General features: G+C 37.9%; 1 protein-coding gene across 1 annotated transcript in view; it reads right to left on the minus strand.

Moving 5' to 3' along the window:
• PKP2 (plakophilin 2) overlaps window positions 1-13430 on the minus strand; it is a gene marked incomplete at its 5' end in the record, with an annotated part of 83816 nt that overhangs the window by 53065 nt on the left and 17321 nt on the right. The window contains one exon of the mRNA XM_082851099.1: window positions 10167-10302. Coding sequence (XP_082707225.1) covers window positions 10167-10302 — 136 coding nt within the window. The remainder of the gene's footprint in view (window positions 1-10166; window positions 10303-13430) is intronic.

A 13430-nucleotide genomic window follows, 5' to 3' on the forward strand; every position in this document is an offset into this window, starting at 1 on the left:
TCTGTGACATCCACAGATTTTGAGTACTATCAAAGCTGTAGGTTAGTATATGTTGGTCTTTGCATTCTTATTTCTTCTAGTTTACCAAGAATAACTGAGGTTTCTTACCCAATGCATTTATGTCAGTTATACTTGTTATTGTAATTATGTAATTTATTTACCTATTCTGAAAAAGCTCTGTGTCTCTGAAAACTAATTTGAATGCTTTAGAAAGACTAGATAAAGGTGAAGAGCTTTAAAAAGCTCTGTAATTGGTTGTGGAAGAAATTAACCTGAAAGACTAGGTAAAAATATAAGAATCTAGAAGGATATGAACTCAGATGAATAAGGGCCACTAAGTTCTCATCTCACTCCAAAAAAACTAAAAATGGCAAATGAAACATAATTGGCATAGTTTATGTACGAAAGACAATGACAAACTCTGTAAGTGTGTGTGTGTGTATAATTTTTTAAAAGAATTTCTCTGTAACTCTGATTACCTGATCAGTTATTCGTCTTGAGTTCCAGAAATAGCGAATTTCTTCTATAAAGAGATACCTTTCTTTCTCCTTATCAGATTAACAAAAATGAACAAAAAAGAATAATATCTTGTGGTAGTAATGGTGCATGTAAATAGGCACTTTGACACCATGCTGGTGGGAGTGTAAATTTGTATAATTTGGGGGAAGATTTATAGGAGGCTATTTATCAAAATTAAAAGTGACTCACTAGTAATGAGGACTGGATTTACCTACCATTTGAACAATTTTAAAAACCAGACAAAACATACAATAGTTTCAGTAACTGGACATGAGGCAATGATGGACAGTGATCCCTAAGAGATGGAGAACAAGCAAGGACAGCCCTACTGCTGCCTCAGATCACAGTCTAAAGAGAGTTCCCAGGCTGTGGTGCGATTTGGGAAAACCTAAGTGGAATTCAACAAGCAGAGCTGAGGAGAAAGAGTGAAGAATCCAAGAAGAACAAAGAGGCTAGTGTTTGCAGGGAGGAGTAACAGTAAGAAAAGAGCTGCACAGAAAGAGAACTCCTGAGATCTGCAGAGGGTCCCCATTTAGTATTCAGTAGAGTATTAATCAGTTCATCTTTGTGAGGAAGTTGCCTGAGGCCAGGGAAGTAACTGCCTAAAAAAGTTACTGCTCCTCATGCTCACACAGGCCTGTGAACAGGGCCTGTTCTCACTAGCCAGCCAGAAAGCCTCATAATTCATAGTACATTGGGTAGAGTTCTCAGAAGTGTCTTGCCTTAAGAAGTGGGGACTAATTAGTTCTAGAATAAATGCTGCTCTGGTCCCACCAACAAATCTTAAAAGCAAGATTTGAAAGAGTCAAACTGTTTTCAAGTAATTTAATTGTATCCTTGAGTTTGTGAAGAAGACTCAAGAATATCTACAAATATAAAAATGTCCAGCATCCAACAAGATAAAATTCATAATACCTGGCATTCGATAAAAAATTTCCAGGCATGCAAAGAAGAAAAATATTATCCATAATGAGAAGTAAAAACAATCAAATGAAACCCACTCAGAATGTAAATTGGTGCAGCCACTATGGAAAACAGTATGGAAGTTCCTCAAGTAACTGAAAATAGAGTTGCCATATGATTCAGCAATCCCACTCCTGGGCATATATCTGGACAAAACTATAATTTGAAAAGATACATGTACCCCTATGTTCATAGCAGCACTATTCACAATAGCCAAGACATGGAAACAACTGACAGATGAATGGATAAAGATGATGTGATAGATATAATGGAATACTACTCAGGCATAAAAAAGAATGAAACAATGCCATTTGCAGCAACATGGATGGACCTAGAGATGATCATACTAAGTGAGTAAGTCAGAAAGAGAAAGATAAATACCATATGATATCACTTATATGTGGAACCTAAAATATGACACAAATGAACTTACTTATGAAACAGAAATGGACTCACCGACAGAGAACAGACTTGTGGTTGCCAAGTGGGAGGGGGAGGTAGGGGAGGAAAGGATTGGGAGTTTGGGATTAGCAGATGCAAACTATTATATATAGAATGGATAAACAATAAGATCCTACTGTACAGCACAGGGAACTATATTCAGTATTCTGTAATAAACCATAATAGAAAGGAATATGAAAAAGAATACATATATGTATACCTGAATCACTTTGCTGGACAGCAGAAATTAACACAACATTGTAAATCAACTATACTTCAATAAAATAATTTTTTTTTTTTTTTGCGGTATGCGGGCCTCTCACTGTTGTGGCCTCTCCCGCTGCGGAGCACAGGCTCCAGACGCGCAGGCTCAGCGGCCATGGCTCACAGGCCTAGCCGCTCCGTGGCATGTGGAATCCTCCCGGACCGGGGCATGAACCCGTGTCCCCTGCATCGGCAGGTGGACTCTCAACCACTGCGCCACCAGGAAAGCCCCAATAAAATAAATTTTTAAAAAATGAAACCCACCTAGAATGGACACAGATGTTAGAATTAACAGACAAGGTCATTCAAGCAGCTATTTTAACAGTCTTCCCTACGCTCAGAAATCTTCAGGAAAGATGAAACATGTTAGGTAGGGACACAGAAGATATAAAAAAGACTCAAATTTAACTTCTAGAGAGGAAAACTATAATTTATGAAGTAAAAAATATACTGAATGAGATTAACGGCATATTAAACATTGCAGAAGAAAATTTTAGTATATTTAAAGCATAGAAAATGAATTTATCCAAAAAGAAACATACAGAAAAAAGAAACCAACTAAAAAAGAAAAATAAAGTATGCATGAGCTGTGGGACAACCTCAAGCAGCCTAATATATATGTAACTGTAGTTCCCAAAGGTGGGACAGAAGAAAATTTCCCAAACAAAATTCCAAAATTTGATGAAAAGCAGAAATCAACAATTTGAGAAGTCTAATGAACTTAAGAAGCCTACGGAAAACTGCACAAAGGTACATTGTGACCAAACTGCTCAACACCAATGATTAAGATAAAATCTTAAAAGCAGCTTGGGTAGGCAGGGAGAGACACATCATGTACAGTACAAAAATAAGGAGGACAGGACATTTCTTGTCTGAAACAATGCAGGTGACAAGACAATGACGCAACAACTTTCAAGTACTGGAATTAAAACACCATCAACCTAGGGTTCTGTTACTAGTGGAAATAACTTTCAAAAGCAAAGATGAAATTCTTTTTCAGATATTTGAAGCTGAAATAGTTAATCGGAGATTTGCATTATAATAAATGTTTTAAAAAATTCTTCAGGCAAAGGGAAATGACATCAGATGACACCTACAAAAAGAAATGAAGAGCACTGGAACAACTTAGATAAAATGAACAAAGACTTTGGTCTTTGAATGACATAAACTACCAAAACTCAATAGGAAGAAATAAATAGTCCAAATAGCCCCATATCAGTTAAAGAAATTAAATTTATAGTTAATAACCTTCTCACAAAGAAGACTTAAGGTCAAAATAGCTTCACTGGTGAATTCCACCAAACATTTAAGGAAGAAATAATACCAAGTCCAATCAAAATCTTTCAGAAAACTGAAGAGAAGAGGAAACTTTCCAATTTATTCTATTAGGCTAGTATTACCCTCAATCTAAAACTGGACAAAGACATTACAAGAAAAGAAAATTACAGGTCAATATCATTTGTAAATTAGCTTTGTAATTTCTTGACAAAATTTTAGCAAATCTAATTCAAAAATATAAAAAGTGACAGTATATCATGATCAGGTGGGTTTCATCATAGGAATGGGTAACATTTAAAAATCAAAGTAATATATCGTATTAGCAAAATTAAAATAAAAACCAGAGAAGTATTTCAATAAATGTATAAAAAGCATTTAATAAAACTCAACAGTCATTCCTGAGGGGGGAAAAATCTATTAAATTAGGGACAGAAGGGAAGTTATTTAACTTGATTCAGTGATTTATGAAAAACCTACACCAACAGCTAACATCATACTCAATGGTAAAAAGCTGAAAGCTTTTCCTCAAAGATCAGAAGCAACAAGGATGCCCACTCTCACCACTTCTGTTCAACATAGTATTGAAAGTCCTAGCCAGAGCAACTAGGCAAGAAAAAGAAATAAAAGGCATCAAATCAGAAAGGAAGAAGTAAAATCATCACTATTTGCAGATGACATGATATTATGTACAGGAAACCCTAAAGATGTCACAGAAAACTGTTAGAACTAATCAACAATTTCAGTAAAGTTGTAAGATACAAAACTAATATACAAAAATCGGTTGCATTTCTGTATACTTAATAACAAACTATCAGAAAGAGAAATTAAGAAAACAATCCCATTTACAACTGCAGCAAAAAGAATAAAATCCTAGGAATAAATTTAACCAATGAGGTGAAAGACCTGTACACTGAAAATTATAAGACACTGATGAAAGAAACTGAAGAAGACACAAGTAAATGGAAATACATTCCATGCTCATAGACTGGAAGAATTAATATCATTAAAAACATCTATACTACCCAAAGCAATCTCCAGATTCCATGAAATCCCCATCAAGATTCTAATGGTATTTTTCATGGAAGTAGAACAAGCAATCCTAACATTTATATAGAACCACAAAAGACCCTGACAGATAAAGGAATCGAGAAAAAAGAACAAAGCTGGAGGCATCATGCTTCCTTGATTTCAAACTATATTAAAAAGCTGTAACAATCAAACCAGTATGATTTTAGAATAAAAACAGACATATAGATCAGTGGAACAGATTAGAGCGCCCAGAAATAAACCCACACATTATGATCAATTTACAACAAAGAAGGCAAGAATACACAATAAAGGGTTTTGGGGAGGCTGCACAGCCACATGCAAAAGAATGTAACTGTACCACTATCTTACACCCACCATACACAAAAATCAACTGAAATGGATTAAAGACTTGAACGTAAGACCTGAAACCATAAAACTCCTGGAAGGAAACATAGGCTGTAAGCTCCTTGACATTGGTCTTGGTGATGATTTTTTCGATTTGACATCCAAAGAAAGGCAACAAAAGCAAAATTAAACAAGTGGGACTATATCAAACTAAAAAGCTTCTGGCACAGCAGAAGACTAGATCAACAAAAGGCAACTTATACAATGGGAGAAAATATTTGCAAATCATATGCCTGATAAGGGATATATATATATAAAGTATATATACCAGAGAACTCATACAACTCAACATCAAAACAAACAACCTGATTAAAAAATGGGAAGAGGACATGAATAGACATTTTTCCAAAGAAAACAGACAGATGGCCAATAAACACATGAAAAGATGTGTCACTAATCAGCATCATTAATCAACAAGGAAATGAAAATCAAAACCACAATGAGATATTACCTCACACCTGTTAGAATTGCTATTACCAAAAAGACAAGAAACCCTTGTGTACTGTTGGTGGGAATGTAAATTGGAGCAGCCACTGTGGAAAATGGTATGGAGGTTCCTCAAAAAATGAAAAATAGAATAACCATATAATGCAACAATTCTACTTATAGGTATTTATCTGAAGGAAATGAAAACACTAACTCAAAAACATATATGAACCCCCGTGTTCACTGCAGCATTATTATTATTTTTAAAATAAATTTATTTATTTATTTTTGGCTGTGTTGAGTCTTTGTTGCTGTGCACAGGCTTTCTCTAGTTGCGGTGAGCGGGGGCTACTTTTCATTGCGGTGTGCGGGCTTCTCATTGCGGTGGCTTCTCATCGCAGAGCACGGGCTCTAGGTGCGCAGGCTTCAGCAGTTGTGGCGCATGGGCTTAGTCGTTCTGTGGCATGTGGGATCTTCCTGGACCAGGGCTCGAACCCATGTGCCCTGCATTGGCAGGGGGATTCTTAACCACTGCGCCACCAGGGAAACTCGACTGCAGCATTATTTATAATAGCTAAGACATGGAAACAACCTAAGTGTCCATCGGTGGATGAATAGATAAAGAAGTTGTGGTGTGTAAATATATATATATGGAATATTATTCAGCTATAAAAAGGAAGGAATTACTGCCACTGCAACAACATGTATGGACCTTAAAGGCATTATGCTAAGTGAAATAAGTCAGACAGAGATAGACAAACACCCTATGACCTCACTCACATCTGGAATCTAAGAAACAAATAAAACAAAAAAACCCGAAAATCATAGGTACAGAGTACAGTTTGGTGGTTGCCAGAGGTGGGGAGGGGGTTTGGGGCAGGGTGCAATGGGTGAAGGAGGTCAAAAGGTGCAAACTTCCAGCTATAAAATAAATAAGTCCTGGGGATGTAATGTACAGCATGATGACTATAATTAATAATACTGTATTGTATATTTGAAAGTTGCTAAGACAGTAGATCTTAAAACTTCTCAGGACAAGACAAAAAATTTTGTAACTATGTGTGGTGATAAATGGTAACCAGATTTATTGTGGTGATCACTGCACAATATATATATATATATATCATACCATTATATTGTATACCTGAAACTAATATAATGTTATATGTCAATTATATCTCAATTAAAAAAACAAAACAAAAAGCTGGAAAAAACTGTTGTTAAAAATACTAAAGTATAAGCCTTTTCCCTTTCTTCCAAAAAAAAAAAAAAAAAAAGCAAGAAAAGAAAAAAGAAAAACCACAAAAATACCCCAGATTAAATTCCTCAAAAAACAACAACAACAAAAAAAACCTTACAGGTAGCATCAGACTTAATAGTGTAAGCACAACTGAATGCTTTCCCCTACAATCAGGAACAGGACATGTCCACTCTCACTTCTTTTTAACATTGTACTGGAGGTTCTAGCCAGTACTAAATTAAAAAAAAAAAAAGACGTATAAGTCATCCAGATTAGAAAGGAAGAAACAAAACTGTCTTTATTTGCAGTTGGCATGACCTTCTATGTAGAAATGTGATGAATCTACAAATATGCTACAAGAGCTAATAAGTGAATTAGGTAATAACACAGGTACAAACCAACATATAAAAAAATCAACTGCATTTCTATCTACTATCATTGAACTACAAAAAATTGGAATTGAAAAAAAACTTGACCATTTATAAAAGCATCTAGAAATATATCTTTAGGGAAAGATCTGACAAAAGAATGAAAGATCTCTAGAGTAAAAACTACAAAACACTGTTGAGAGAAATTAAGGAACACCTAAGTAAGTGGTGCAGTATACCATGTTCAGAGGTCAGAAGACTTGTTTAGATGTCAATTCTCCACATATTGATCTACAGATTCAATGCAACCTCAAAACAAAATCCCAGCAGTTTTTTAAAATATAGAAATTGACAAGCTCATTTCTAAAATTCAAATGGAAAGCAAAACACCTAGAATAGTCAAAATAACTTGAAAAAGAACAAAGTCAGAGGGCTAACATTACCTAATTTCAAGACTTAATATAAAACTATGGTAATCAAGACAGTATGGTATTTGTATAAAGATAGGGCTTCCCTGGTGGCACAGTGGTTGAGAGTTCGCCTGCCGATGCAGGGGACACGGGTTCGTGCCCCGGTCCAGGAAGATTCCACATGCCGCAGAGCGGCTGGGCCCGTGAGCTGTGGCCACTGAGCCTGTGCGTCTGGAGCCTGTGCTCCGCAATGGGAGAGGTCACAGCAGTGAGAGGCCTGTGTACCGCAAAAAAAAAAAAGATAGAGATCAATGGAATAGAATACATAGTCCAGAAATAAACTCACATATATGCATATGATCAATTCCTTTACAACAAAAGTGCAAAAATAACTCAGTACCAAAAAGCTAGTCTTTTTAACAAATCCTGCCTAAACAATTGCATATACATATATTTTAACAAAAGGAATTTTGGTCCACATCTTGCAATATATACAAAAATTAACCCCAAAAGGACTGTTGATCGACTATAAAATATTATACTTAAAAAACTTCTAGAAGAAAATATAGAAGAGTATTTTTGTGAACTTGGAGTACAGAAAGATTTCTTGGATACACCATGAAAAATATGACCCATAAGGAAAAACTGATAAATTAGACTCCATCAAAATTAAAAACTGTTAAGAGAATGAAAAACAAAACACAACTGAGAGAAAATATTTCCAAATCATATATATGAAAAAAGATTTATATGCAGAATCTATAAAGAAATATCAGAATTCAATAAGAAAACAAAAGACCCAAATAAAAAAATGGGCAAAAGATCTGGAAACACATTTCACCAAAGAAGGTATATAGATGATAAATAAGCAAATGAAAAGATGTTCAACATCACAGGTCATTAGGAAAATGCAAATTATAACCACAGTGAAATACTACTACAAACCTATAGGCTCTAATAAATACTGACCATGTCAAGTATTAGGATATCGAGGAACTGGAACTCTCATACATTGCTAGTGGGAATATAAAATGGTACAGCTACTTTGTAAAACAGTTTGGCAACTCCTTAAAAAGTCATACAACTACCATATCATCCAGGCATTCCACTTCAAGGAATTCACCCCAGAGAAATTAAAACATTTGTTTGTATACATGTGTTCATAGCAGCTTTATTTGTAATAGCCAAAACTCAAATGTCCATCAACAGGTAAATGGATAAACACATTATGGTGTATCCATACAACAAAATACTACTCAGCCATACACACACACACATCTTTTGATACATACAACATGGATGGATCTTAAAAGATTTAAGTTAAGCTGAGTAAAAGAATCCAGACAGGGCTTCCCTGGTGGCGCAGTGGTTGAGAGTTCGCCTGCCGATGCAGGGGACATGGGTTCGTGCCCCGGTCTGGAAAGATCCCACATGCCACGGAGCGGCTGGGCCCGTGAGCCATGGCCGCTGAGCCTGCGTGTCTGGAGCCTGTGCTCCGCAACGGGAGAGGCCACAATGGTGAGAGGCCCGTGTACCGTTAAAAAAAAAAAAAAAAAGAAAGAATCCAGACCAAAAAATGCATATTTACTAATATGATTCCATTTATATACAAACCTAGAAAATTCAACTTATCTATAGTAACAGAAAGCAGATCACTGGTTGCCTGGGACTGGAAGTGGGTTGTGTAGGGGTGCGATGTATTGATTACCAAGGGGCACAAGGAAACTTTGGAGGTAATGGATATGCTCATTATATTGATTGTGATGATGGTTTCACAGTATCAAAACATCTGTCAAAACTTTGTCATTTTGAACCTTAGCAAGTCTGTTAAAAAACTGAACAAACAAAATTGGTGCACTTATACAAGAGAAATCTATGTGGCAGTTTTAAAGAATGAAGTAGGGCTAATAAATACTGAAGATTTCCAAGATATAGTGTTAGATAAAAACATAAAGTACTGAGTACTGTAAATAACCTGTTACCATTTGTGATTTTATTTTAAACAAAAAAGGATATTCAACCAACCCATCCAATAATTGTTTCTACATGCATAACCTATCTCTGGAAAGATACCCCAAAATTGATGAGAGAGACAAAGAGAGAAGGAGGGAGGGAGGAGGAATGAGAATGGGAGACTGAGAGAGAAAGAGGGAAATGGGGGGTAGACTGGGGTTTGGAGTAGGAGAGAAACTTATTTTTCACTGCATACCTTTTTGAACTATGATTTTTTTCCCCCACAAATGTACCACTTTTGAAAACGAACATTGATTCCATTTTGGAGGATCTGTCCTATAGCAACACTGGTGGAAATGCCAGAAGATACATGTACAAAGCTATCCATTGTTGTAATATGTTAAAGAAATTGTTTAAGGAAAACAAAAATTGGAACACATTGCTTACATTTAATATATTTTTTTAAACATAGAAAATAATAGCCTAAAATGTACACTCATTTTCTCTCTCTCACTCCCTTTCTCTCTCAGAAAAATCTGAAACTATACAGACTGATACAAACAATTATCTCTGGGGATGGTTCTAAAAGGTCAGACAAAGACGGGAGAGGTATGTGTAGTGATTTACATTCTAAGTTTCTGGATTGCAGGAAAATTTTTTTTGGCAATCAGTGTATATTTCCTTTTAAATTAAAAGGTCTCCATAAAGATTATTTATTTATTTAATTTTAAAAATTGAGCTACGATTGACATAACTCAATGAAGATTTTCAAAAATTAAAATAAATTAAAATTGGTTTCAGTTTGCAGTATCACCGTAATAGATGTGAAAGTGTGCTAGGTTTACATCAGACTTAATATGATATGCTCACCCTTTTCCGCGCTTCAGATTTCTGGAAGCACTCATGCTGTATGAAAGTAGCTGCAGCAGAAATCCTGGACGGCGGCATGTGGTCTGCCTCAAGCATACTCACTGCTCGCTCCAGAGTCATCTCCGTGTCTGCATTCCTAGACAAACAGTCACAGATTCAGCAAAATTCCAAACCTGCCCTCTCCTGTCAACTTGATCCTCCAGAGATGACTTGGCTAATATCGTGAAGCACCTAGAACGTCTGAGCCTTGCCTCCTCTTCAGCCAGAGGAATAATCAGCCTCTGAGGTCAGAAGGTATAGGAAGCTAGCAGCAGAAACACTCCAGCTCTGGTCAGACTAGCCTCTAAAGGTAACCTAGGACTTTTTTTGGCTTCAAAGAAGGTTACACCTGATTAATTTCAGGTAATGGAGACTCCTAAGACATTAGGGAGGGAATTTTCCAGTACCTGCTAGCAAGAACAGTGAGGAAATTCTCTCTTACAGCTGGCTAACCCACCAATACATGCGCCTGTGTACAGAGGTGAGCATGTGTATGTTGTGAATGGCTGTGTGTGTGGGTGTGGCACAGGTGAGGATAAGAGTAATGGGCCTCATGACTAAAAACTAATTTCCACTGCTTCTGAAACACATGTTCAAACACAGAAGTGTTACCTCATGAGTATAAGGGTATTAAAAATGAAGCACTTCTGGCATCTATACTGAGAATTATATAATGATCTCATATTTTTAACTGTTGGGACTTAGCAATCAAGTTAATTGGTAAAAATGTAGGCTATTTTCACTAAAACTAGAATTTGAATCACTTTTATTTAATATAAACACCCTTTTAAAAAGAAATGGAACCTCCATCCTGTTTTCCAATAGTTAGCTAGTGGGAAGCAGCGGCATAGCACAGGGAGATCAGCTCGGTGCTTTGCGATGAACTAGAGGGGTGGGATAAGGAGGACGGGTGGGAGGCTCGAGAGGGAGGGGATATGGGGACAGGTATATGCATATTCACTGATTCACTTTGGTGTACAACAGGAACTAACACAGTACTGTGAAGCAATTATACTCCAATAAAGATCTATTAAAAAAAAAGAGATGGAAATATTTCATATGCATGGACTCCAATTCCTTTACAGGGAAATCAAAAGTGAAATTAGTTTTAAGTCTTTTACCATGCACCACTACAGGTGTTTAAACTAATGAAAGATCATTCATAACCTAAGAATAACCTCCTGTTTAACACTTCCTTTTTTTCAAGATTCAGCCATTAATGTACTTCGTAAGTCATAAATGACTCAGGAAAGTTTGAATTCCCAAGTCTCTAACACCAACAATTAATTCCATTCCTGAACATGATTCACAAAGAACTTCTGCATTCACTACCAGCCAACCTAACGCTACTTTACTTTATCATTAAAAACAATTCCAAAACATAACGAAGACTTCCTCAACAAGAAGGTCTGCCACAGCTGTCAGGGCATCAATTTCCTGTTTTGTTATTGTCTGTAAAGTCCAACTCTATAACATGGCATATGTTCTGACCTCAGTCTGACTTCATCTCCTGCCATCCTCCACCCCATCTCCTCTCCCACCCCTGATGGACTAACCCATCCTCCAATCACACCAGACTTTTAATCCTTCTCTAAACACTGCACGCCTCTTCACAAGCCGCTCTCTCTGATTTTTCTAGAAAGCCCACTCTTCTACCTAATTCTTTTTTTTTTTTTTTTTGCGGTACGCAGGCCTCTCACTGTTGTGGCATCTCCCGTTGCAGAGCACAGGCTCTGGACGCACAGTCTCAGCAGCCATGGCTCACGGGCCCAGCCGCTCCGCGGCATGTGGGATCTTCCCGGACTGGGGCACGAACCTGTGTCCCTTGCATCGGCAGGCGGACTCTCAACCACTGCGCCACCAGGGAAGCCCCCCTTCTACCTAATTCTTAATTTTTCAAGACTCAATTCAAATATCATCACTTCTGTGAATTCTTTCCTGTAGCCCTACTCCCAGATAGAGCTATTCTTTTCCTCCTCTATTCTCCCATAGCACTCCTCCCCTGTTTCCCAATGAAATTGGAGTCTGCTAGTACAACACACAGCAGTCAATCTAATGACACAGAGTTGTGGTGAAGGAAAGTACAACATTTACTTCAGGGCACCCAAGCAAGGAGAATGGGCAGCTCATGCTCAAAAGACCAGATGGCTGTCAGGGAAGGGTTTTTGGGTTTTTTTTTAAATAAATTTATTTATTTATTTTTAGGGTTTTTGTTGCTGCGCGGGCTTTCTCTAGTTGCAGTGAGTGGGGTGGGGGGGATACTCTTCATTGTGTGTGGGCTTCTCACTGCGGTGGCTTCTCTTGTTGCGGAGCATGGGCTCTAGGCATGGGCTTCAGTAGTTGTGGAATACAGGCTCATTAGTTGTGGCTCACGGGCTCAGTGTTGTAGCTTGCGGGCTCTAGAGCGCAGGCTCAGTAGTTGTGGTGCACGGGCTCAGCCGCTCCACAGCAAGAGGGATCCTCCCGGACCAGGGCTTGAACCCGTGTCCCCTGCACTGGCAGGTGGACTCTTCACCACTGCGCCACCAGGGAAGCCCCAGGGAAGGGTTTTTAAAGGCAAAATTAGGAGTGAGGGTTGCAGGGTGCCTGATCAGATTGTGGACATTCTTCTGATGGTGGTGAGGTAACAGGATGATGTTCCAGGAATCTGAACAATCAACCTTCTGGTTCCAACCAGTATGGGGTCTAGGTGTTGGTGGTCAGCACATAGTCACTATCCACAATGAGTGGCGGTCCTAGTTTCTGCAGAACTCAGAGATATGTGTTAGATTGTTATCTATATCCCTTCAGGATGAACTAGGAGTCCTGTGACTCCAATGTTCTAATCATTAACTACTTGAGCCGGCTCTTTGGAACTCAGAGAGGGCCTAGGAGACAAAAGCCTTTCTTCAAACAAGAAACGTGGGATATGGAGGGAATTTTGCACCCAGGCAAGGCCCTGCAGGGTCCTGCCTGGTTTCACCTCAATCTCTCTTCCTCCCTACTTCCTTCCCTGCTTCCCTTTCGTCCTTCTTTCCCCCCTTTCTGCTCACTCACAAAACATTTCTTGAAGCCTGTAGAAATGTGGCTTGGGAGATGGGGTTGGGGAGGGAAGCATCAGGATGAGCAGTTGTTCCTCGGCCCCATTATCCACTGAGCAGATTCTCCAGAAGTGAGTCTTTTCAACAACTTTAGTTAATATGATATCAATTATATATTTTACAAAAATGTAAAGAGGAAGCAGTG

Source organism: Leucopleurus acutus (assembly GCF_964270905.1).
Source record: "Leucopleurus acutus genome assembly, chromosome: 11".
NCBI classification, from domain to species: Eukaryota; Metazoa; Chordata; class Mammalia; order Artiodactyla; family Delphinidae; genus Leucopleurus; species Leucopleurus acutus.